At 34.8% G+C, this 27,780-nt stretch overlaps 1 protein-coding gene across 4 annotated transcripts in view; it reads right to left on the bottom strand.

The window, feature by feature from the left end:
• Positions 1–27,780, bottom strand: part of CFH (complement factor H) — a 114,484-nt gene that overhangs the window by 26,487 nt on the left and 60,217 nt on the right. For all 4 annotated transcript variants that reach the window (XM_073221900.1, XM_073221899.1, XM_073221898.1 and 1 more), the window contains 2 exons: positions 18,017–18,211; positions 17,430–17,606 (listed from right to left, as the gene is read on the bottom strand). In XM_073221900.1, coding sequence (XP_073078001.1) covers positions 17,430–17,606; positions 18,017–18,211 — 372 coding nt within the window. The remainder of the gene's footprint in view (positions 1–17,429; positions 17,607–18,016; positions 18,212–27,780) is intronic.

The following is a 27,780-nucleotide window of genomic DNA, read 5'->3' as shown; positions in this document are numbered from 1 at the left end:
GCAAGGAATAAGTTAAATTGTCCCTGTTTGCAGATGACATGATATTGTACATAAAAAACCCTTAAAGACTCCACTCCAAAACTACTAGAACTAAATCTGAATTCAGCAAAGTTGCAGGATACAAGTTAATACTCAGAAATCTGTGGCATTCCTATATATTAACAATGAAATAGCAGAAAGAGAAATCAGGGAAACAATTCCATTCACAGTTGAATAAAAAAAATTAAATACCTAGGAATAAACCTAACCAAGGAAGTGAAAGACCTATACTCTGAAAACTACAAGACATTCATGACAGAAATTACAGAAGATACCAATAAATGGAAACACATCCATGCTCATGGATAGAAGAGTTAATATTTTGAAAATGGCCATCCTGCCTAAAGCAATCTACAGATTCAATGCAATTCCTGTCAAAATACCAACAGCATTCTTCAATGAACTAAAGAAAATTATTCTAAAATTCATATGGAACCAGAAAAGAGCCCAAATTGCCAAAGTAATCCTGAGAAGGAAGAATAAAGGTGGGGAAATTAAGCTCCACAACTTCAAGCTCTACTACAAAGCCACAGTAATCAAGACAATTTGTACTGGCACAAAAACAGACTAGAGAGCCCAGATATAAACCCAACCATATATGGTCAATTAATATATGATAAAGGAGCCATGGACAAAGAATGGAGAAATGACAGCCTCTGCAACAACTGGTATTGGCAAAACTGGACAGCTACATGCAAGAGAGTGAAACTGGATTATTGTCTAACCCCATACACAAATGTAAACTCGAAATAGATGAAAGACCTGAATGTAATTCAGAAAACCATAAAACTCTTAGAAGAAAACATAGGCAAAAATCTCCTGAATATAAGCATGAACAACTTCTTCCTGAACACATCTCCTTGAACAAGGGAAACAAAAACAAAAATGAACTCATGGGACTACATCAAACTAAAAATTTTCTGTATGGCAAAGGATACCATCAATAGAACAAAAAGGCATCCTACAGTATGGGAGAATATATTTGTAAATGGCATCTCTGACAAGGGGTTAACATTCAAAATATATAAAGAACTCACATGCCTCAACACCCAAAAAGCAAATACCCCGATTAAAAAATGGGCAGAGGATATGAAGAGACAATTCTCCAAAGAAGAAATTCTGATTAGATGGCCAACAGACACATGAGAAGATGCTCTACATCACTAATCATCAGGGAAATGCAAATTAAAACTCACAGCAGTAAGGATGGCCAGCACCAAAAAGACTAAGAACAACAAATGCTGGTGAGGATGAGGAGAAAGGGGAGCCCTCCTACACTGCTGGTGGGAATGTAAGCTAATTCAACCATTGTGGAAAGCAATATGGAGGGTCCTCGAAAAACTAAAAATAGAACTACCATTTGACCTGGGAATCCCACTCCTTGGAATTTACCCAAAGAATACAACTTCTCAGACTGAAAAAGACATATGCACCCCTATGTTTAACGCAGCACTATTTACAATAGCCAAGATATGGAAGCAACCTAAGTGTCCATCAGTAGATGAATGGATAAAGAAGACTTGGTACATGTGTGCAATGGAGTATTTTTCATTGATTGAAAGAAACCAGTCCTGCCATTTGCAACAACATGAATGGAGCTGGAGGACATTATGCTCAGTGAAATAAGCCAGGTGGAGAAAGACAAGTGCCAAATGATTTCCCTCATTTGTGGAGTATAACAGCAAGGCAAAACTGAAGGAACAGAATAGCAGCAGACTCACAGACTCCATGAAAAGACTAGTGGTTACCAATGGGGAGGGGTGTGGGAGGGCGGGTGGGGAGGGAGAAAGAAGTGGATTGAGGGGTATTATGTTTAGTACACATGGTTTGGGGAGTCATGGGGTAAACAGTGTAGCACAGAGAAGGCAAACAGTGAATCTGTGGCAACTTGCTGCACTGATGGACAATGACTGCATTGGTTTATGGGTGGGGAATTGATAATATGGGTAAATGTAGTAACCACATTATTTTCTCATGTGAAATTTCATAACTGTGTATATCAATGAAACCTTAATAAAAAATTTTTGGAAAAATGCAGGGGTGATAAAGAGATTACCAGAGCAACAAAATTGGAACAGTCCATCACCACTAGAACTGCATTCTAAGAAATGCTAGAAGGAGCTCTTCAAGGTGTAATGAAAGGGTGGTAAACAGCAATATAATAGCAGAAGAAAGTAGGAAACTCAGTGGTAAACATAAGTATAATATATAGATGAAAACATAATGCTGTATTATTGTAATGGTAGTGAAAGATCACTTTTAATTCTAGTATAAAGGTTAAAATACAATAGTATAAATAGATATAACAAATTATGTTAGTGAATACAAATATAAATAGATGAATATTATGACATCAATATCATATAATTTGGAGGGAGAGAAAGGTAAAACTATGGTTTTCTGTGCAAGTGAAATTGTTATCATTTTAAAACAGATTGCTGTACCCATTAAATATCTTATTAAGCTCCACAAAGACAATACCTACACATTACACAGAGAAAAAAAAGGAAGGAATCATATACAAAAAAGAAAACAACAAAATGAAACACAGAGGAAAATTGCAAGAAAGAAAAAGATAAAGAGGAACAGAAGTACAAGATAAACAGAAACCATCCCACAGGCCAGTGGGCAGTGATATGCAACATGTGGGATGAAACACAATTAACAAAAACAACATGGGAATAGTAAATAAATTTAGTATCAAGTACTTTTAATGTAAATATATTAAAGTCCATAATAAAAAATATACTGGAGGCATGGATTAAAAAAGTTTCACAATATGTTGTATATTAGAAACAAACATTAAATATAAGCACACACAAAGGCTGAAAGTTAAGGATAAAAAAAATTCCATGAAAATGATAACCAAAAGAAAGCAGGCATAGTGATAGTTATATAGGACAAAATAAACTTTAAGTTGAAACTCTCTCTAGAAAACATGAGACCATGGTGGCAGAAGACAACTATTGTTTTGGTCCCCAACTCAACAAAAAAATTCAAAACCCATCAACAAAGCGTCTTTGAGGTCGCTTTTGGACTCAGCAAGGTATGCCAGGAGGCCCAGGAGGAATCTCACCCGCCTGTACATCAGGCAATAGACATGTTCTGGATGTGGGTCCTGCAGGGGTGCATGGATCAGCTCTAGCCCCTCAGCTTCAGTCTGTGAAACCCCGGAAAATACTCCTAATCACCCACAAACAGAAGTGCCTATATGGAAATCCAGGTCTTCACAGAAGTGCCCACACATCATTGGAGCAGAAAAAAACATATGGTTTTAGACTCGTTGGATTGGGTAAGAGGAGCAACTTGACTTTATCTGCATCATTCCTTCGCTAAGGTAGTACAGTTTAAAGCCGAGAGAGAACTTCCTCAGCTCCTGATTTCTCCCACAGGGGCAGAGGGGAGCCTGTGAGTTAGCACACAGCTTCCCTACCTCTGTAGGATGCTGCCAAGTGGTATATTTATTTCTCACCGCATTCAGACTACTGGCTGATGAGCTGTATGCCTGAGTGAGGAGGCTGGAAGAACCTCAGAGAATACTCTTGGAGGACATTAAAGGGATGCAGATCCTATTAACTCTATTGCCGACTCAGAAAGCCCACTCACAAGCCTCTGGGAATGCCTCACTTTCAGATTCTCCTTAACTGGCCCATGGGCATCGTCAGTGCTCTGTGTGCCTCACCCACACACCTTCCCACCCGGCGGACAACTGCCTGTGAGAACAACTGACATTGGCAGTGAGACCAAGCTTTGACAGATAATTAGTGAGCATGCATAAAAAGGTGGCTCACAGCTGTGGGCCAGGGAGAGACCACAACAATGGGATGAAATGCTAGCTTTGTAGAAACAGGAGAGGCTATCAGCACCCACTTGGTGCACTGCAGGATCTAGACAAGGGATATGTTCATAAGAATTGCTCTAAAAGGAAGCAGGAGGCATGGAGTGAGTGTTCCCATAGGCAGTCTGATAGAGCTTCAGAATCTTTAGTAGGGCTGAAGGAAGTTGTCCCTCTCTCAAAGGAAGTTAGTAAAGACTGGAAGAAGTGATTGCAGTCTCAAATGTAAAGACAGTAACACAAAACATCAAGGAACATGAAAAATCATAGCAACAGGGCACTAGCAAAATATCACAAAAATCTTTCAATATCCAAACCTAAAGACATGAAGATCTGTGATTTACCCAATAAAAATTCAAAATAGCTATTTTTAAAAGCTCAGTGAGCTACAAGAAAATACAGAAAGACAACTGAACAAAATCAGAAAAACAATACATGACCAAAGCAAAAAGTTTAACAGAGATAGAAATCATAAAAAATAATGCAAAATAAATACTACTGCTGAAGAATACAATGACTAAAAAATGCAATAGAGAGCATCAACAACAGAATGGATAAAGCAGAGGAAAAAAAATCTGTGATATTAGATAGGTACATTGAAATTATCCAGTCAGAGGAGAATAAAGAAAAAAAAGAATGAAAAAAAGTGAAGTAAGCTTCCATGATTTATGGCTACCCATCAAAAGAACCAATTTGTGAACTACTGGAGTTCCAGAAGGAGGAAAAAAGGAAGGCAGGGCAGAAAGTTTATTTAAAGAAATAATGGCTAAGAACATTCCCAATAAGGGGAGAAATTTGGATATCTAAGTTCATGAAGCTTATAGGTAACCAAATAAGATCAACCTAAAAAGATCTTCTACAAGATGTATAATAAAACTGCAAAAAGTCAAAGAACAAATACAAATCGTAAGCAGAAGGGAATAAACCTTGTAACTTAAAAGGGAATCCTCATAAGACTTTAAGCAGAGTTCTTAGCAAAAACCTTACAGGCCAGAAGAAGAGTGGGATGACATATTTATTGTGATGAATAAAAACCCTGCCAACCAAGAATACTTTACCTGGAACAGAATCATTCAGAAATGAATGAGATGCAAAGACTTACCCAGACCAACAAAAGCAGAGGGAATTCAGTACCACTAGATCTGCCCTACAAGAAATAAGGAAAGGAGTTCTTCAAGGTGAAATATAAGAATGCTAATTAGAAATATGAAAACATATGAAAATAGACAACAGACTTGTAAACATAAGTATACTCTCCAATTCAGAATACTCTAATATTAATATGGTAGATTGTTAAATAGTTAACTCTATATAAAGGTTAAAGGACAAGAGAGTAAAAATAAATATAGCTATGATAATTTGCTAATGAATACAAAATAAAAAGGTAAATTGTGACATCAAAAACATAAGAAAGTTTTTGTATGCGATTGAAATTAACTTATTATGAAATAGACTGCTATATGTGTAAGATGCTTTTATATAAGCCTCATGGAAACCATAAAGCATAGATTCACAAAAGAAAAAAAGTTTCGTAGTTTACTACTAAGGAAAATCATTAAGTCATAAAGAGAGGAGGAAAGGAATAGGGAAACTACAAGGTGTTTGAGAAAAAATTAATAAGATGACAGTAAGTCCTTACCTATCAATAACTACTCTTAATGTAAATGGGTTGATATTCCAATAAAAATACACTCAAATTCAATCAAAATGGATGGATGGTTAAACCAAAAACAAAACAAAACATAACCAAAAAGCCCACAAAACTGAAATCTATGCTGCCTACCAGAAACTCTTCAGCAGTGAAGACACAAAGAAGATACAAGAGTGAGAAAGGATGTGCAGTGCAACTGTGACCCAACAGAAAGCAGGGGCGTCTATACTTATGTCAGACCAAACAAACTTCAAGCCAAATTAAATAAAAATAAAGTTATTATATAATAATAAAGAGGCCAATTGATCAAGATGTAAGTTGTAGTGCCTAAATATCCAAAGCAAATAGTAACATATCTTTCAGGAGAAATAGACAGTACAATAATGATAGGAGACTTAAATACTCCATTATCAACAATAAATAGAACACCCAAACACAAAATCAAAAAGGAAACATTGAACTGAACCAAACTTTAGACCAAATGGACCTAACAAACATACACAGATCATTCCATCCAACGCAGCAGAATACATATCCTAAGTGAACATGAAATATTCTTCAGGATAGATAATATGATAGGTTAAAAAACAGGTCTTAGACAATTTGAAAAGATTGAAATCTAACCTGGGTTTAAGCAGAAAGATCTTAGATGACACTAAAAGCATAATTCATAAATGAAAAACTTAATACATTGGATGGTATCAAAATTAAACAGTTTTGCTCTATGAAAGACTATGAAGGGAATAAGTGAAGTACAGATGGTAGGAACACATTTGCCAAACTACTCCACAAAAGGACTTGTAGACAGAATTATATTATATTCTGTATATAACAAAATTCAATGATAACAAACCAAACAACCCAGTGAAAAAGTGGGTAAAATATTTGAACAGTCTTCATCATAAAAGATATATACATGGCAAACAAACACAGAAAATAATGCTCAAGACAATTTGTTACTAGGGATGAGATAATACAACCACACACATTTAGATGGCTAATTGAAAATTATGGTCTTACATTTGTCTTTAATCTATTTTGAGTTTGTTTTTGTATATGGTCAAGAAAGTAATCCAGTTCCATTCTTTTGCATGTAGCCGTCCAGTTTTCCCAGCACCATTTATTGAAGAGACTCTTTTCTCTGTTGTATATTCTTGCCTCCTTTGCTGTAGATTAATTGATTTTATATGTTTGACTTTATTTCTAGGCTTTCGATTCTGTCCCATTGATCTATTTGTCCGTTTTTGTGCCACTGTCATACTATTTTGATTATTATAGCTTCATTTGAAATCTGGGAGTGTGATACCTCTAGCTTTGGACTTCTTTCTCACAATGCTTTGATTTTTGGAGTCTTTTGTGGTTCCATGCAAGTTTTAGGATTGTTTTATTAATGTGAAAAATGCTCTTGGTATTTGTATATGGATTGCACTGAATCTGGTTATAGAATGCTTTGGGGAGTATGTACAGTTTAAAAATATTAATTCTAGCCCATGAGAATGGTAAATCCTTTCATTTGTTGTTATCACCTTTAATTCTTTTCATCTTAGTTTTCAGTATACAGGTCACTTGTCTCCTTGTCTAAATGCATCACTAGGTATTCTATTTTTTGATTAAATTATAAATGGGGTTGTTTACTTATTTTCTCTTTCTGATAGTTCGTTTGTATATAGAAACACAACATATTCTGTATATTAATTTTGTATCTTGATGCTTTACTGAATTCATATATTAGTTCTAAGAGTTTTACAGGGAATCTTTAAAGTTTTCCATATATAGCATTATGTTATCTACAAAAAATGAAAGTTTTACTTCTTCTTTTTCATTTTGGATGTCTTTTATTTTTTTCCATTCTGATTGTTGTGGCTAGGAGTTTCAGTACTATATTGAGTAAAAGTGGTGAAAGTGGGCAGCCTTGTCTTTTTTCCTGATTTTAGAGGAAAAACTTTCAGCTTTTCACTGTCGAATATGATGTCAGCTGTGGGTTTGTCATATATGGGCTTTATTATATTGAGGCATGTTCCCACTATACCCACCTGGCTAAGAGTTTTTATCATGAGTGGATACTGAATTTTGTCAAATGATTTTTCATCATCTGTTGAAATGATCAAATGGTTTTTATCCTTACTTATATTAATTTGGTGTAGCATGTTGATCAGTTTGTAGATGCTGAACCATCTTTACTTCCCTGGATTAAATCCCACTTGATTGTGGTGTTCTGATCCTTTAAACATATTGTTAAATTTGGTTTTCCTATATTTTATTGATGATTTTGCGTGTGTGTTCATCAGGGATATTGACCTGTAACTTTTTGTAGTGTATTTGGGTTTGGTATCAGGGTATTGATGGCCTTATAGAACTAATTTGAAAGTCTTTCTTCCTCTTCAATTTTTGGAATAGTTGAGAAGGATAGGTATTAACTGTTCTTTAAATGTTTAGTAGATTTCACCTGTAAAGTTATCTGGTTATGGATGTTTGCTGGGAGTTTTTGATTACTGATTCATTTTAAATATTAGTAATCCGTCTCTTCATATTTCCTATTTTTTCTTGATTCAGTCTTGGAAATTATGTTTCTAGGAATTTATCCATTTCTTCTAAGTTTTCCAATTTCTTGGCATATAATTGCTCAAAAAGTCTTTTATAATACTCTATTTTTGTGGTATCAATTGTAAGCTTCACTTTCATTTCTAATTTTGAGTCCTCACTCTTTTTTTCTGGTAAAAGCTTCATCAATCTTATTTCTCTATTCACAAAACCAGATCCTAGTTTCATTCGTTCTTTTTTTAATTGTTTTTAGCTTCTTTAATTTATTTCCACGATGATCCTTCCTTCTTCTGGCTTTGAACTTTGTTACAAAAAGCTTTTGGAAATTATCAACAAAACAAAAGACAACCTACTGACTGGGAGAATATATTTACAAAAGATATCTGATAAAATGTTAACATAAAAAAATTATAAAGAACTTATACAACTCAATACCAGAAAAGAGTCTGATTAAAAAATGGGCAGAGGTTGTGAACAGACATTTTTTCAAAGGAGGACATACAGATGGCCAACACCTGTATGGAAAGATGCTCCACATAACAAATCATCAGGGAAATGCAAATCAAAGCCACAGTGAGGTATCACTTCACACCTGTAAGAATGCCTAGGTTCAAAAAGACAGGAAATAATAAGTTTTGGAAAGAATGTGGAGAAAGGCAGTCTCTGGGCTGTAGGGAATGTGAACTGGTGCAGTCATTATAGAAAATAGCTTGGAAGGTCCTCTGAAAATTAGAAATAGAAATAACAGATGATGTAGTAATTCCACTTCTGGGTATTTATCTAAAGAAAATGAAAACACTCATTCAAAAAATACATGCACCTGTATGTTCACTGCAACATTATTTACAATAGCAAAGATGTAGAAGCAGCCTATGTCCATTGATAGGTAAATGGATAAAAGATACGGTATATATGCAATATATACCAAACATTTAGCCATAAAAAGAATAAAATCTTGCCATTTTTGACAATATGAATCAACCTAGAGGGTATTATATTAAGTGAAATGAATAAGGTAGACAGGGAAAGACAAATGCTATATGATTTCAATTATATTTGAATTTAAAAAAACAGAAAAGAAGTGAACAAACAAAACAAAACACAAAGAGACTCATAAATATAGAAAACATACTGGTGGTTGCCAGAGGGGAGAAGGCTAGAGAGATAGGCAAAATCAGTGAAGGGGATAAAAAGATACAAACTTTCACTTATAAAATAAATAACTGAAATATGTAAAGTACAGCATAAGGAATATAATCAGTAATACTGTAATAATCATGGATGGTGACTGATGGTAATTAGACTTATGGTTACCTCTTCATAATGTACATAAACTTTAATTAGTGTTGTACAACAAACCTAATATAATATTGTATATTACCTATATACTTCAATAAAAAATGACTACTGATACATGGATCAACATGAATTGTGTTTATTGAAAGCCAGACTCAGAGAACATACTGTGTGTTTTCATATATTTAACTCTCTGAAAAAGACACAAGTGTCAGTACCAAGAACAGAACGACTATTTCCTGCAGTTAGGTGTATGGGATGGTGTGACTACAAAGGGAGGCATGAAGGAAGTTTTTGCTTTGAGTGAACTATTATTTATCATGATTTTAGTGGAGGTGACATGACTCATGTATTTGTCAAATATAAAAATGTGCAACAAAAGATATTACTGTATGAAAATTTTAAAAATTATATCTGAGGGATCATTAAAACATTTCAGCTTTAATTAAGGGATATATTAATACCTAAATACTCTTTATTTAAAAATTAATACAGCCAGAGAAATTACTGGTAGATCCTGGATTTAACTTTATGCTATAGAAGGTTACAAAAACTAGTGTCTTCAGAAGTATCAATCTAGGATGGACCTTGGATTTAATTGTATACTGCAGAGGCCACAAAAGGTAATGTCTTCAGAAGCATAAATTGGTGTTAACAATTCAAACTGTACAAGCTAAGGGAAATTTGTACTCTGCAATTCATTTGGATAAGTTTTCTTTTCAATACCTATTTCAAAGGTAGTGCACTCATATAACATACGCTTTAATATTTATCTACTGTGCTTACACAAGTATATTTGAATTCATCTACTTATTGTCATATGTAGTTGGAGAGAATTAAATTTGATTCAAGTGAAAAAAATGAAATATAATGATTATATAATGATATCACAATCTGAAGAGCAAGCTAATATTTATGAATTATATAACCACCACAGAATGGCTAAATAACCTGACTAAAGTATGTGAAGAATAAAATTCTTATAAATAACTTGAACCAGATGATCTAGGCACATTCCTTGAACACATGGAAATAAATGTTCGACTCTGTCAGTTCCAAAACCAAAGCAAGAGTGTGCAGTGCAATTGAGTTGTTTGATATCAATATAAATTACATATCAAATCATGATGTATTATTAGCCTCTAATAAAAAATCTACAGAGAAAGAAATGAGTAATGAGATTTTCAGACTTTGAAAGTAGCTATTACCTAGAAAGGGATTTTGGAGCAACATTTTCCTCCAAGTTCCGCTTGGTCTTGACCAGAATATATATTGATTTTGGACCTATATTTTCATACCTGATGACTAAAATCAATGTTTGTAACACTATTTGAGGCTTACAGTCTTAAATCGGTACTCCTGGTTATATATCATCCAGACAAGGAACCCATTTTATGGCAGGTGCTATACAACAATAGACTGAGAAACAGCATATTCAGTGACCTACACTTATCATTTTCCTTTTGACCCAAAAAGTAGCAGACTGAAAAAAATCAGAATAAATGAAAGCCTATTAGTTAATTTCAGCAGGGGTGGTATTAAGGCACTGAAGAAATGGCTTGTATAACAATGTGTGTTACAACTTAACATTCATGGAAATAAGGGAGATCATCATTAGATAGATCTTTAAGATATTGAAGGGGGAATACTGATAAAATACTATGGCAATATTAACTAATTTATTGTATAATTTATTAGACTACCTTATAGTGAAATCCACTACCTGGTGTAGTAGTGGTATATCTGTTAAGATTTGGGACATATTAAGGGACGATTTGGGACATAATAAGAAAACTTATAATGCTTTTTATTGAATGAAACCTTCATTTAATATTGAATGAAAACCTTCACAAAATGGTTTTCTGATCAAAACTCCTTTGCCAGAGGAAAAATTGTTTTGTTAGAAACCAATTATTCATTAAATTGAATCACTCTCCTGATACTTTTCATAAAGTTCACATTTATCAACAAGGTTATGTTAAAATATTTGCAAAAACCCAAATATTGAAAGCAATATCTATTTGCCACTCATGTTGTCTTTTTGCTTTTTCTATTCTATAAGACACAGAAAAACAAGAATGACTGTGAATGATTTTTAATTAAGAAAGCTTGACCAAGGATCAGAAAGGTGAACCATGTAAGGATAGGATTAATTTAAAGGTGGGATAAAACCACTCTGTGGTTGTCTTCAGGAATATACATCATTTTAGTGTTAACCCTTGACCAAGTTAGGCATGAGATGTAGTACCAAATGATTTATAATTTGTTTACAGTTTGAAACTTACTTGGATACACTTGTACAAGCTTGTCTATGTCATGTAGGAATATATAGTTTCATAGATTGCATCTAGTGTAATTGGTTACATGGATTAGGCTTAATTATGCAAGCAGTGGGATATACAAGGGACCCCTTTGGAAAAGTGTGCGTTAATATTTCTGAAAATTAGATACCTTGCATATATCTTGATGATTTGGAAACCACAGATGGAGAATATCCTGAAAAATGATATTGGATAGCTGTGCCTGGATGTATTCAGACTCTTCTAGAATTGCCTACTTTTTTCTCCTGTTGTGCTGTGTCCTTAACTTTTATAAAACCTAATGTAAATTTATACTATGGAGTCTTGTTTGTGCTCTTAATTATCAGATGCTATGTAATTGTTGCAATATCCACACAGAACCTACAAAAATAGTACAAAACTAACAATAAATTTACCAAGGTCATAGGATAAAAAATCAATACATTAAACAAAATTTTATTTCTATACAATAGGAATGAAAAGTTGGAAAATAAAAATGTTGAATATAATTTGTAGCAGTATTAAAAAACCTATGCTGTTTAAGGAAAGATTAACAAAATATGTGTATGATGTGTATTCTGAAAATTACAAGACCTTCCTGAAATAAAAAGGCCTAAGTAAATGGATAATTACAAATCAGAAGAATTAGTATTTTACCATACTAATTCTCCTCAAGTTAATGCACAGATTCAACTAAACCCCAATCAAATTATCAGTAGGCTTTATCATAGAAATTAAGAAGGTGATGCTAAAATTCAAATAAAATAGAAAATAACTAGAAAAGCCAATTTAATAATTAATGTAATAGTTTTCTACCACTGCTATTAAATAATTACACAAACTCAGCAGCTTAAACAATAGTAATTTATTATATTCAATTTTTTTTTACAGATCAGAAGCCTGACACAGATGTCACCAGGACAAAATCAAGATGCCCGCAAGGCTATGCTTCTTTCTGAGGTGGTTTCTGGATTCTAAAGGTTGCCTGACTTCCTTGGCTCCTTTCTCCATTATTAAAGCCAGAAACTTCGAATCCCCTTCTGATCCTTCTTCCACAGTCACACCTCTTTTTCTTTCTCCCTTTCCACATGTTATTACCATAAGTCCACTCAGGTAATCCATTAATAATCTCCCCATTTCAAGATGTTATCTTAATAACATCTGCAAAGTTCCTTTTACTAAGGAAGGTAACATATTTACAGGTTCCCAAGATTAAAACACAAACATTTGGGGACAGCCTTTATTCTACCTTCCATAATTAAGAACAAAGTCAAAGGACTCACACTATATTAATCAAAATATGACATATTGATACAATGATAAATATATAAATCAATGGAAAATAGTAATAAGTCCAGAAACACACACAAACCTATATTCAGTGGAGTTTTGACAAAGTTCCTCAAATGAGTAAGAGGTTATTATTTCCAAAAAATTGTCTGGGACACCTGGAAATCCATATAAGGAAATAAATGAACTCTATTCCACCCAAAAGAACTAGAAATAAAACATTGACATGAATGTAAAAGTAAGTATATAAACATTCCACAAAAGGTATGACAAATCTTTGTAACATTGGGATGGTAAAGTTGTCCAGTATAGGACAAAAAATAAATAACTAAAAATTGATAAATTTGTATTTCATCAAAAGTTAAAATATCTCTTCCTAGAAATAAACTGTTGAAAACTCAAATGACTAGACATAGAATGTGAGAAAATTCTGGTAAACCACACATCTCATAAGGAAATTTTATCCCAAATATTTAAAGGACTACTATAACTTAATAATAAGATAAACCAAATTAAAAATGGCAAGGAGCTAAATATTTACAAAACAAGAATTATGGCCACTTAAAGTACAATAACACACCAAACCAACCATTCAGTTTGTTAATGATGATGTGAATCAACTGGAACTTTCATACATTGGTTCTGGGAATATAAAATGCTACAAACATCCTGAAAATAGACATATGATATATATGACTGTAACAAATTACAATCCTACCAAAAGTGTACAGGTATTTCCTTTTCTCTACATCCTTATTAACACATGCTTTCTTTCATCTTTTTGATAAAAGCCATTCTAACATGTATGAAGTGATATCTCACTGTGGTTTTGATGATTAGTGATTTTTGAGTACCTTTTCATGTATCAGTTGGCCATTTGCATGTATTCTTCAGAAAAATGTCTAATATCTATTCAAATCCTTTGCTCATTTAGTATTGTAGCACTTGGGTTTTATTATTTCTTTTTACTACTGAGTTGTATCAGTTTTCTTTCTTAAAAATACATATACTATATATAGATCACATGTATGATCTCTCTATATATTTATTAACCTCCTTATTAGATATATGGTTTACAAGTATTTTTCCCATTCTATAGGTTGACTTTTTATTTTTCTGACTTGCTGAGCAGAGCGTTTTTGTTTGATGAAGTCAAATTTATTTTAATTTTTGTTGCCTGTGTTTTTGGTGTCACATCCAAAATAAATCATTGCCATGACTAATGTCCAGAAGATATTTTCATGTTTTCTTCTAGGTTTTTATGTTTTCAAGTCTTATATTTAAGTCTTTAAATCATTTAGAGTTAATTTCCATTAGTGTTTTAATATAGGTGCCCTGGTTTAATATAGGTGCCCTGTTTCATACTGAAAACACTCCTTTCCCCATTGTGTATTCTTGGCTCCCTTGTCAAATATTAGTTGTAGTCAAATGTAGTTGATTACATATGCATGGTTTATTTCTGGGCTCCTGATTCTGTTACAGTGATACGTATGCCATTTTTATGCTGGTGCCATATTGCTTTCATTATTTTCACTCTGTAATACAATTTGAAATTGGGTTTCACAATGTCTCCAGTTTTGTTCTTCTCAACTTTATTTTGACTGTTAGGGGGTGTTTTGTGGTTCCAAATGAATTTTAGTATTTTTTTTTCTATTCCTGTGAAAAATGCTAGTGGAAGTTTGATAGGGATTTCATTATATCTGTTGATCATTTTGGGTTGCATGGACATTTTTATGAATATTAATTCTTCCAATCCATGAACATGGGATATCTTTGCCTTTATTTGTGTATTCTTCTGTTTATTTCACCTATATCTTATAATTTTCAGAGTACAGGTCTTTGACCTTCTTGGTTAAGTTTATTCCTAGATATTATTTTTGATGCTATTGTAAGTGGGATTATTTTCTTACTTCCTCTTTCTTATAGTTTGTTGCTAGTGTATAGAAATGCAAATGATATTTATATATTGTTTTTGTATCCTGCAACTTTACTGAATTCTTTTATTAATTTTAACAGGTTTTTGGTGGAGTTTTTAGAGTTTTCTATATGTAAGATCCTGTCATCTGCAAACAGGCAGTTTTACTTCATTCTTTCTTATTTGGATGTCTTTTATTTCCTTTCACTGCTTAATTGCTTTGGCTGGGATCTCCAGTAGTATATTGACTAGAAGTGGTTAGAATGGGTATCTTTACCTTCTTCCTGATACTCAAGGAAAAGCTTTCAGCTATTTACCATTAAGATTTTAGTTGTGCGCTTCTCATATACGTCCTTCATTATGTTGAGATACATTCCTTTAATACTTCATTTGTTGAGTTGTTACCATAAAGGAATGTTAAATTTTGCCAAATACTTCTTAGGCGTCAGTAAGTTGATCATATGATTTTACCCTTTATATTGTCAATGTGGTATGTCATGTTTACTGATTTGCATCTGATGTACCATCCTTGAATCCCATGGATAAATCCAATTTTATCATGGTGTATTTCTTAATATGCTGTTGAATTCAGTGTCTTAGTATTTTGTTCAGCATTTTTACATCTATTTCATCAGTGCTATTTTGCCTATACTTTTCTCTTTTTTTGTAGTATCCTTGTCTGGCTTTGGTGGTAAGGTAATGCTGACTTCATAAAATGATTTTGGAAGTGTCCTTCCTCTGCATTTTTTTGGAATGGTTTGAGAAGCATTAATTCTTTAAGTTACCAGTAAAAATTTCTGGTCCTTGGCTTTTCTCTGAAAATGTTTTTGATTACTAATTCAATCTTGTTTTGATTACTGATTCAATCTTCCTTGTTATTGGTTTGTTCAGATTTTCTATTTCTTCATTATTTAGTCTTGGTAAGTTGTATGATTCTAGGAATTTGTCTATTTCTTCTGTGCTATCCAATTTGTTGGTGTATAGTTGTTTATAGCTGTCTCATGATCCTTAGTATTTCTGTGGCATCATTTGTAATGTCTCCACTTACATTTCTGATTTTATTTGATCTCTTTTTTCTTGGTCAGTCAACTTTATGTTTGTCAATTTTGTTTATCTTTTCAAAAAATTAGGTCTTAGTTTTGTTGATTTTTTTCTCTCATTTTTCTGGTTTCTTTCTCATATTTCTACTTTGATCTTTGTTATTTCTTTAGGTCTTTTAACTTTAGTTTTGTTCTTTTTCTAGTTTGTTTTGAGGTATACTATTATGCATTTTATTTGAGGTCACTCTTTTTTATTAATGTGGGTGTTTATTTAATCAACACCCCTCACAGAGCTGCTTTTGTATATTTGTTATGTTGTGTTTCTTTAAAGATATATTTTTATTTCCCTTTGACGTCTTCTTTGACCCATTGGTTTTTTTACTGGTGTCTACCATACCACTATGGTCAGAAAACATATTTGGCATTATTTTAATCTTAAAAAAATTTTTAAGTCTTGCTTTGTGACCTAATGCAACTACCTATCCTGGAGAATGTACCATGTGTGCTTCTGGAGAATAAGTATTCTGCCACTGTTGAATGGAATATTCTGTATATGTGTCTTATGCCTATTTTGTCTAAAGCATATTTCAAGTTCAGTGTTTCCTTTGTGACTGATCTAACCATTGTTGAAAATGGGTTATTTAAGTCTGCTAGTGTTATTATGTTACTGTATATTTCTCCTTTAAGATATGTTAGTACTTGCTTAATATATCTGGATGCTCCAATGTTGGATGCATATATATTTACAATTTTTATATCCTCTTCATTATTCGACTCTTTTGTCATCATTAGACTTGTCTCTTATTCCTATTTGACTAATAGACAATTTGTCTATATAAGCATAGCTGCTGTTAGTCACTTTTGGTTTCCATTTGTATGGAATATTTTTTCCACCCCTTTACTTTCATCCTATGTGTGTGCTAAAAGCTGAAGTGATAGTACACAGTTTTGTAGGTAGTGCATGGCTTTACTTCCCCTTCAGCCCCCAGATGCTCACTCACATGCTCTTTCTTTCCCTCAATAGAGAAATAATGGGCCAGGTGTGACTCCCTTGGCACTGAACTGTGCCACATTAGAGGAGTGACTCAGATAAGTGAAACAGTTCCTCGCACCATCTTCAATGCATCCAATATATTAGATCCTTTTGGTCTAATGATGCGCTGAAACGTCCCTGCTAAATTCCTGGACTCCCACAAAGATTTTCTCATTTGCAGGTGATTACTATAATTTGTGATCCTTGTGGGAAAGACAACAGAAACTCCTATTCTGTTATATTGATGATATCACTCTATTATTACAGGTTTCTTTGCAGTTATTTTGCTCCTTTTTTTACTAACATTTATCAATAGGCTCTTTATTTTGCTATATGTGTGTCAAGGAATTCATATATATGTTCATAGCTGGAAGAAATAAGTCTAGGTCCACTGGCAAGGTAAGAAATTGATAAACATTTTGCTACAATGAATATTAATGAGTGTCAGAAATTCATAAATACACTGGGATCTCAGACCCTTTTACTTACTGACACGGATGCATCTGGGAGGAGGGGACCAGTCATTCTCTGTACATGTCATTAAGCTCTGCCCGTTTGGAAGACTGTAGCCAGAATAGCAGTCAACCTTTACAGATTGACCCTGTAAATATTTTATTTGTGAATATGGATAATTTCCATTTTCCAAATAATTGAAAATACATTGTCCTAAGGATCATGAAATGAAAAATGAAAATTAAAACATATAAATTTTGTCAATTTTGTTAAAATTATCTGTGAAATATTTAAATTAGAATGAATAAGCATACAAAAATAATGTATAACTTAAGAAAAACCAGCTGCTACCAAAAGTTTTTTAAAGAGAAAATTCAATATTTGAATTCAATCTTTTGTTTTTATAACTGAAATATAAATGATATAGATATTTTTGTAGTCTCTATCTTTATCTCTTATGTGATTTTTCCCATAAAAGTAAAAACCTATAGTGGTCTTTTCTCAAAGAAGTCATCCCTTGGCTTTATTTTGTCATATAATTTTTAGTTGTACTCATTTACATGTCTTTCTTATCCCAGTATTTGAAATATTTATACTATACAAATTCAAAAACGTTTACTTACTCAGGCATGGTACTGCTGGTGACCATCCTTCTCGTGTGCAATAAATGTAATCCCAGTAACTCTCTGAAGGAGTCACAAAATTTTGATGACAGTGATAGGCATAATATTTTCCTATAGGTACTGGAAAATATGGTTTATATCTGTCTTCATAATATAAAGCTCCATGCTTTATTTCTGGAAAATCACAAGGCTTCACTTGTAAATAAAAAAAAATGGAAAGACAGTATAAATGTTTTACCTTATAAAAAGTCAAATTAGAAATTAATTCTTTCATTGATGAGTTATATTCTCTTAGCATAATTATACTCACTGCATTAGGGTTCTAGAACAAGAAAAGTTATAAAATTCAGATGACTGATATGTGAGGAAGTCCTTGCTCATGAAGATAAAATTACATCTTGTGGACCATATGATGTATAAACTTGTATGAATACTTTCCAGGAATAAAATGAACCTATTTAATGAATTATCCTGGAGTATAGTTGAATATCTTGGTTGAATGATGAAAGTACTGATTTTATTGCTCAGGACATTAGTCTTCTTGTTCTTTCTTTTCCATTTTCACCAGAAACCAGAGCCCTAACTTTAATTTTTAGGCCAACTCAATGTAAGGATATAGTGTTTTTATAGGTTAACATTCAATTTATTATTCTATTTATTGGAAACAATGTAAGAAATATAGAGAGGCACACAAATTTTTCATTGTTCACATCACATCACACAGAAAAATAACATTTTTATTGATACCTCAAATCACTCACAGGGGCACAGTTTTCTTTCTTTTTTTAACAGAGAAATGGACTAAGAATTTTTATTAATATCTAAATAGTTAAGATTATGTTAAACAATTGATTGCTATTTCTAACATTAATTGGAGAATGAGCTATTTAAAAATGTATCTAATAAATACTTTTTAAATGAGGTATAATTATGTTTTCTTAAGTTATTTTCATATATTGAATAATTTTGACATATATGTGTTATATTGTTTATAGCATATTTATATATTTTTTTTCCACAAAAGTTTGTCCTATTCATTGTTATGATTTAGAGCTCAGTACTTTTAATAGAAGACTAGTATTAGTTTTTTTCCATGAAATATTTTATTGCAAGAAACTTTACTCAGCCTATTAAAAAAATTCCCCCTCCCACATTTACATACACAGAAGGATTCATTACCATTTTCATCCTTCTTAAGCTTACTGATGCATTTATTTTACCTATGAAAAGTAATTTTTTTTAGTAGTTTCTATAGACTTTTTATCTTGATTATAAACTGAATCCTTGTGCATACTAATGTCTTTTTTTTTTTTTTGGCTTAAAATAACCAAAATTTATTCTCCCACAGTTCTGGAGGATAAAAGTCTGAAATTAAGGCATCACTGGGGTCATGTAATCTCTGGAGCCTCCAGGGAAGAGTACTTCCTTCCTAGCTTCCAGCAGTTGCCTGCAGTCCTCAGCATTCCTTGGCTTGTAGCTGCATGATCCCAATTTCTGCCACCTTCTTCATGTGATTGTCTTCCCTCTGTATGTCAGTCTTTGTGTTCAGATTTCCTTCTCCTTATAAGGACACCAGTCATTGGATTATGGCTCACCCCACTCAGTATGATCTCATCTTAATTGGTCATATTTGCAAAGACTCTATTTCCAAATAGGGTCACACTCACAGGTATTGGGGATTGAACATATCTTTTTGGGGGATACAATTCAATTTTCAATAGGGAGTTTGAGAGAAGGTAGTCCCCATAGCTTCCCTCTGGGGGTTATTTTTCTGAAAAGAGAACAGTTGCTTTGAATCTAAAAAAAAAGACAGACTTACAGGGACCAGCAGCACCAGTGTCACCTGGGAGCCTGTTTACAAATGCAGAATCTCAGATTCCTCCCCAGACCTACTGAGTCAAAATCTACATTTTGACAGACTTGAAAGCATGTTATAATTGGAGAAGCACTGCTCTAATAAAAATCTGGCATTTAATTTCCCACCTGTGGTCAGTCTTGCCTGCCAGTCTCTGTGCACAATTTGGCCTGGTTGGACTAATGTCTTTCTTTAACACAGATTTGTGAATGGTACCTTCTATAAGTATAAATTCTTGCCTATAGTCTGTAACACTCATCATTGTTGATTTCTCCCCAATGTTTCTGAAGCCTCCAATACTGAGATTAAAATCTTCATTTAGTCTTATTCCTTTTAAGTAATATTCTAGTTTTTTTACCCACCACTTTTTAGAAATTTGGATTATTTTATCTTCACCCTTGGATAAATTTAACCATGATATGTCAAGAAGTGTGTCATTTGACAATAATTCTACCTTGGGCAAACTTGAGTCTTTGGATTTGTAAAATCTGAGTCTTAAAATACTAAATTCAGTTTGTTACTAAGTAATAGAAAAGAGATTTGAACCCTGGTGGTCTGATTTGAGAACAAGCATGGTAATCCATCTGTTGTGATGTTTCAAAGGATATGAATTAAATAGTTCACCGAGATTTCTTTTAAAAAGGTATGCAAAGGGGACAAAATTAAAAGTAGGTATTTTTATTATTATCCCATCCTGAGACCCTTTGCTCTTTTTCTCTTTCCTTTGGGCATAATTAAATCTGTCTTTATCCTCTAACAAGATCATTTCTGAAGCAGATATGTTACATAGGGTCTGATCACCAATGAGATTGGCAAGACATAGAAAACATCATTTTACCTCTTACACTTCTAAAAATGCAGGTTGTGCTCTCATTAGCAGTTATGGTGGTTCCATCAGAATTTTGACTCACACTGATCTCAAAATTGATTAAAATTGATATTAAGTTTTAAAACTGTTTCTAATCTGTTAGCAGTTGTGCAGGTGACTTCTTTGGCCCAATCCCAGTATCGTTAGTTATCACTGCAAAGTGTCATGTTACTCAATTCACCCTAGTACATAGGACTCTTTTTGAATGATTACCCCCTGATCATTCCAGTTGTAAGATTGTGCTGCATTTCCTCTAAACTACAAGCTATTTGATGACACAAATGAGTAATGGAGTAAGCCTGAGAACAATGTCTTGCAAGTGATAATCAGATAAGATTACTTAATGAAATTATAAATTATTGATAAACCATCTAAGTGGTCAATTTCCCCATCTTCTCCATAAGAACTTCAGAAGGTCCTTTGAGGAATAACTTTTTTGTTCTTTGTTTTCTTCTTAAATTAAGGTAACATTGATATACAATCTAATGAAGGTTTCACATGAGCAACATTGCGGTTTCAACATTTACGCATATTATCAAATCTCCCCCCCCCCCCACTGCAGTCACTGTCTATCAGTGTAGTAAGATGCTATAGAGTCATTACTTGTCTTTGCTGTGCTGTACTGCCTTCCCCATGATCTACCTATATTGTGAGTGTTAATTATAATTCCCCTTAATCTCCTTCTCCCTCCCTCCCCATCCACCTTCTCCAACCCCTCCCTTTTGGTAACCACTAGTCCCTTAATGGAGTCTGTGAGTCTGCTGCTGTTTTGTTTCTTCAGTTTTGCTTTATGGTTATACTCCACAAATGAGGGAAATCATTTGGTACTTGTCTTTCTCTGCCTGGCTTATTTCACTGAGCATAACACCCTCTAGCTCCATCCATGTTGCTGCAAATGGTAGGATTTGTTTTCTTCTTATCGCTGAATAATATTCCATTTTGTATATGTACCACCTCTTCTTTATCCATTCATCTACTGATGGATGCTTAGGCTGCTTCCATATCTTGGCTATTGTAAATAGTGCTGTGATAAACATAGGGGTGCACATGTCTTTTTGAATCAGGGATCTTGTTTCTTCGGGTAAATTCTTAGGAGTGGAATTTCTGGGTCAAATGGTATTTCTATTTCTTGTTTTTTGAGGAACCTCCATACTGCTTTCCACAATGCTGAACTAATTTACATTCCCACCAGCAGTGTAGGAGGGTTTCCCTTTCTCCTTTTTTTTGTCTTCTGATGTTGGCCATCCTAACAGGTTTGAACCTTGTGGAATAACTTTTTGAGGTCCAGATACAGTTAAGCTGATCATAAACCAACCATAAGGATGATTTAATATTTTCCATATGAAAGTGGTTCAGGATGGCAATGTAGGATGATCCTAAACTTGCCTTACCCATGGTCACACCACCAAATCTACAGCTACATAATAAAATAATTTCTTCTTAAAGAAAAAAACCACAAAAAAACTAGCTGAGTGATTTCTATATATTGAACAAATGAGAAAATAAAAACATATCAAAGTGGGTAGACGAGCCTGAGACACTGTCTTGCTATAAACCTCATGTTTGGTACAGGGTCTTCCTATAGGGATGGAACTTAAAACCTCAAGTTTCTCCCTCAGATGTGAAGGGTTTCAACCCCACATCTACCACCCAATTTTAAGACCTGTGCCTGAGAGATATACCCCCAAAACCTCTAGCTTTGAAAGTCAATGGGCTTATGTCCACCAGACCCGCAGGGCTAAAGCTAACTGAGAAAACGTTCTTAAAAGGCCCACCTGTATGGACTCACCTGCTGGGCCCTCCCCAGGGCCCAGGGCAGAGGGAGCCAACTGAGAAGTGCTCACACCTTCTACAAAAGAGGCTTATTTGCCGATCTTAGAGCATTGGTCTGAAGGGCAGAGATTTAATTTAGTGCACATCTAGAGACCTGCTGAAATAATCTCCAAAGACACAGGCAGGCATCACAGTCTTTTCACTCCCCTTCTACCTCACTGCAGCTTACTGGTGTCTCCAGCCAAGGGGCTTGTATCCTCCTTTGGCACCCCAATTTTTACAGCTGCCACCCTAAGGACACTTCTAGGTCACCTGGTTACAGTAGCCATTGGGGCTTATGCTTGCAGGTCCCACAGGACTGTAACAAATGGAGAAAGAGTTCTTATCAGGTTACCACCCCCAGGGCATAGTAGAGAGACACCCATTTTTCAGTGAAAAAGAACTATTACATTTATCTTCATAGATGTGGCCTGAAGGTCACACTTCAATTAGACACACAACTAAGGGCTAACTGTAATCCTCTCTGGAGACCTTGCAAGACAGGTGCTCTCTACATACTCTCATCTGCACTCAAGAGCACTGGTGATTCCTGGATGGAAGTTCGTACAAGTGTCTGCCTTTCTGGTGTTTATGTTGAGCATGATAGATTTTGTGGCTGCCACCCACAAGACATTCCTGTATGGCCTGGCTTTGGTGGCCAACAGGGCTTGTGTTTGTGGTTCCATGGGACTGTGACAAGTGGGGTGACATTTTGTCTGTCTGCACGGTGCAGCTGCATACTGAAATATAGCCTCCATTTCTCTATGAGAGAGGCCTATTAGCTTGTCCTGGAGATTCAGCCTGAGGGGCAGGCTTCTGGTTTGGCACACACCTATGGACATTCCTAGGTGCTCTCGGGGACTACAGCCTGTGGATGTCATCTTTGCACTCTCCCTCTGCCTTGCTCTCATTTGTCAGTGTTTGTACCCTCCATTGGTGCTCTGATTTCGGGGGCTGCAGCCGTGAGATGCCTCTAGATCACTAGCCTCTGGTGGCTTAGTGGAGTTGATGCTTGCAGGTCCCACAGAACCATAACAAATGGAGAGAGAGTTCTTAACCAGCTTCCATACTGAGCCCAGCAGAGATGCCAGAGGTTGAGGAACACAGTCTTTCTGTGAAAGAGGCCTATTAACCTGTCTTCATTGCAGAGGCCTGAGGGACAGGCTTTTAACTAAACATACCACTAAGGGCTGACTGTAATTTTTCCCAGACACCTCCAGGGATCTCAGTTCTTCCTTTGCTGCACTCTAGAGTACCAGTGTGCTAGAAGGGAACTTGTGCACTGGTGTCCCAGTTTTTGTGTGTGATGTGTTGGTTTTTGTGATTGGTGCCAAATGTTGTCTTTGATATTCCTGCTCTGGTGGCCAGCAAGCCTTGTTCACAAGTGCAGTGAGATGGCATCAGATAAAGAAACAGTTCTTAACTGGCTATTACCCACAGCTGAGCTTAGGAGCAGACCAAACTCCTACATCCCAGTCTTTCCTTGACAGAGGTATATTTGCAGACCTTAAAACCTGCTGCTTGAGAACCTGGCTCCCAGTAAGACTGAATCTGCTTGCTGAGATCTTGCCCTTCAGGACAATGATAGGTCTTGTCAAACCCTCCACTATTAGGAGTCTCTGAAAATAACTAGACTAATCCAACAATCACAAGGGCTTTCAAGACAACCAAGAGGTAGGCAGGGTTGAACGATAAGGTTTCTGTTCTAAGTGAGGCTACAGAACCATAACAAATGGAGAGAGAGTCCTTCAAGACTAGGACTGGTGACTATTTTATCTAACACATAAAACCCCACATAGAGCCAGGAAAAAATGAAGAAACCGAACAAGATTATCTTGTTCTTTAATCTTCAAAATTAAAGAAGATAAAACCTGAGGAAACTGCTTTAATGAAATGAGTATAAGTGATTTATCTGATAAAGAGTTCAAAATAATGGTTATAATGAGGCTTGTTGAGCACAGAAGAATGGATGAACATATATTTTAAAAAAGAAATGGATCTGAAACAAATACTAACAGAACTAAAGGAGGAAATAGAATGCAATGCATTCATTCTGGGAGACTTCAACACACCACTCACTCCAAAAGACAGATAAACCAGACAGAAAATAAGGAGAGGCACTGAACAACACACTAGAACAGATGGACCTAATAGACATCTACAGAACTCTACATCCAAAAGCAACAGGATACACATTCTTCTCAAGTGCACATGGAACATTTTCCAGAATAGACCACATACTAGGCCACAAAAAGAGCCTAGGTTATTCCAAAAGATTGAAATCTTACCAACCAACTTTTCAGACCACAAAGGCAGAAAACTAGAAATAAACTGTACAAAGAAAGCAAAAAGGCTCACAAACACATGGAGGCTTAAAAACACGCTCCTAAATAATCAATGGATCAATGACCAAATCAAAATGGAGATCCAGCAATATATGGAAACAAACAACAACAACACAAAGCCCCAACTACTGTGCGATACAGCAAAAGCAGTCTTAAGAGGAAAGTATATAGCAATCCAGGCATATTTAAAGAAGGAAGAACAATCCCAAATGAATGGTCTCATGTCACAATTATCAAAATTGGAAAAAGAAGAAAAAATGAGGCCTAAGGTCACCAGAAGGAGGGACATAATAAAGATCAGAGAAGAAATAAATAAAATTGAGAAGAATAAAACAATAGCAAAAATCAATGAAACCAAGAGCTGGTTCTTTGAGAAAATAAACAAAATAGATAACCCTCTAGCCAAACTTATTAAGAGGAAAAGTGAGTCAACACAAATCAACAGAGTCAGAAACGAGAAAGGAAAAATCACTACGGACCCCACAGAAATACAAAGAATTATTAGAGAGTACTATGAAAACCTATATGCTAACAAGCTGGGAAACCTAGGAGAAATGGACAACTTCCTAGAAAAATACAACCTTCCAAGACTGACCCAGAAAGAAACAGAAAATCTAAACAGACCAATTACCAGCAACGAAATTGAAGTGGTAATCAAAAAACTACCAAAGAACAAAACCCCCGGGCCATATGGATTCACCTCGGAATTTTATCAGACATACAGGGAAGACATAATACCCATTCTCCTTAAAGTTTTCCAAAAAATAGAAGAGGAGGGAATACTCCGAAACTCATTCTATGAAGTCAACATCACCCTAATACAAAAACCAGGCAAAAATCCCACCAAAAAAGAAAACTACAGACCAATATCTCTGATGAACACAGATGCAAAAATACTCAACAAAATATTAGCAAACCAAATTCAAAAATACATCAAAAGGATAGTACACCATGACCAAGTAGGATTCATCCCAGGGATGCAAGGATGGTACAACATTCGAAAATCCATCAACATGATCCACCACATCAACAAAAAGAAAGACAAAAACCACATGATCATCTCCATAGATGCTGAAAAAGCATTCGACTAAATTCAACTCCATTCATGATAAAAACTCTCAGCAAAATGGGTATAGAGGGCAAGTACCTCAACATAATAAGGGCCATTTATGATAAACCCACAGCCAACATTATACTGAACAGCGAGAAGCTGAAAGCTTTTCCTCTGAGATCGGGAACTAGGCAGGGATGCCCACTCTCCCCACTGTTATTTAACATAGTACTGGAGGTCCTAGCCATGGCAATCAGACAAAACAAAGAAATACAAGGTATCCAGATTGGTAAAGAAGAAGTTAAACTGTCACTATTTGCAGATGACATGATACTGTACATAAAAAACCCTAAAGACTCCACTCCAAAACTACTAGAACTGATATCAGAATACAGCAAAGTTGCAGGATACAAAATTGACACACAGAAATCTGTGGCTTTCCTATACACTAACAATGAACCAATAGAAAGAGAAATCAGGAAAACAACTCCATTCACAATTGCATCAAAAAGAATAAAATACCTAGGAATAAACCTAACCAAAGAAGTGAAAGACCTGTACCCTGAAAACTACAAGACACTCTTAAGAGAAATTAAAGGGGACACTAACAAATGGAAACTCATCCCATGCTCTTGGCTAAGAAGAATTAATATCGTCAAAATGGCCATCCTGCCCAAAGCAATATACAGATTTGATGCAATCCTTATCAAATTACCAGCAACATTCTTCAACGAACTGGAACAAATAGTTCAAAAATTCAAATGGAAACACCAAAGACCCCGAATAGCCAAAGCAATCCTGAAAAAGAAGAACAAAGTAGGGGGGATCTCACTCCCCAACTTCAAGATCTACTACAAAGCCATAGTAATCAAGACAATTTGGTACTGGCACAAGAACAGAGCCACAGACCAGTGGAACAGAAAAGAGACTCCAGACATTAACTCAGACATATATGGTCAATTAATATTTGATAAAGGAGCCATGGACATACAATGGTGAAATAACAGTCTCTTCAACAGATGGTGCTGGCAAAACTGGATAGCTATGTGTAGGAGAATGAAACTGGACCATTGTCTAACCCCATATACAAAAGTAAACTCAAAATGGATCAAAGACCTGAATGTAAGTCATGAAGCCATTAAATTCTTGGAAAAAAACATAGGCAAAACCTCTTAGACATAAACATGAGTGATCTCTTCTTGAACATATCTCCCCGGGCAAGGAAAACAACAGCAAAAATGAACAAGTGGGACTATATCAAGCTGAAAAGCTTCTGTACAGCAAAAGACACCATGAATAGAACAAAAAGGAACCCTAAAGTATGGGAGAATATATTTGTAAATGACAGATCCTATAAAGGCTTGAAGCCCAAAATATATAAAGAGCCCACACGCCTCAACAAACATAAAACAAATAATCCAATAAAAAAATGGGCAGAGGAACTGAACAGTTCTCCAAGAAAGAAATACAGATGGCCAACAGACACATGAAAAGATGCTCCACATCGCTAATTATCAGAGAAATGCAAATTAAAACTACAATGAGGTATCACCTCACACCAGTAAGGATGGCTGCCATCCAAAAGACAAACAACAACAAATGTTGGCGAGATTGTGGACCACCTACACTGCTGGTGGAATGTAAATTAGTTCAACCATTGTGGAAAGCAGTATGGAGGTTCATCAAAATGTTCAAAACAGACTTACCGTTTGACCCAGGAATTCCACTCCTAGGAATGTACCCTAAGAATGCAGCAATCAAGTTTGAGAAAGACAGATGCACCCCTATGTTTATTGCAGCACTATTTACAATAGCCAAGAATTGGAAGCAACC

The sequence above is a fragment of the Manis javanica genome, chromosome 14 (assembly GCF_040802235.1).
Source record: "Manis javanica isolate MJ-LG chromosome 14, MJ_LKY, whole genome shotgun sequence".
In the NCBI taxonomy this organism is placed as follows: Eukaryota; Metazoa; Chordata; class Mammalia; order Pholidota; family Manidae; genus Manis; species Manis javanica.
This window is presented reverse-complemented; position numbering and strand designations above follow the sequence as displayed.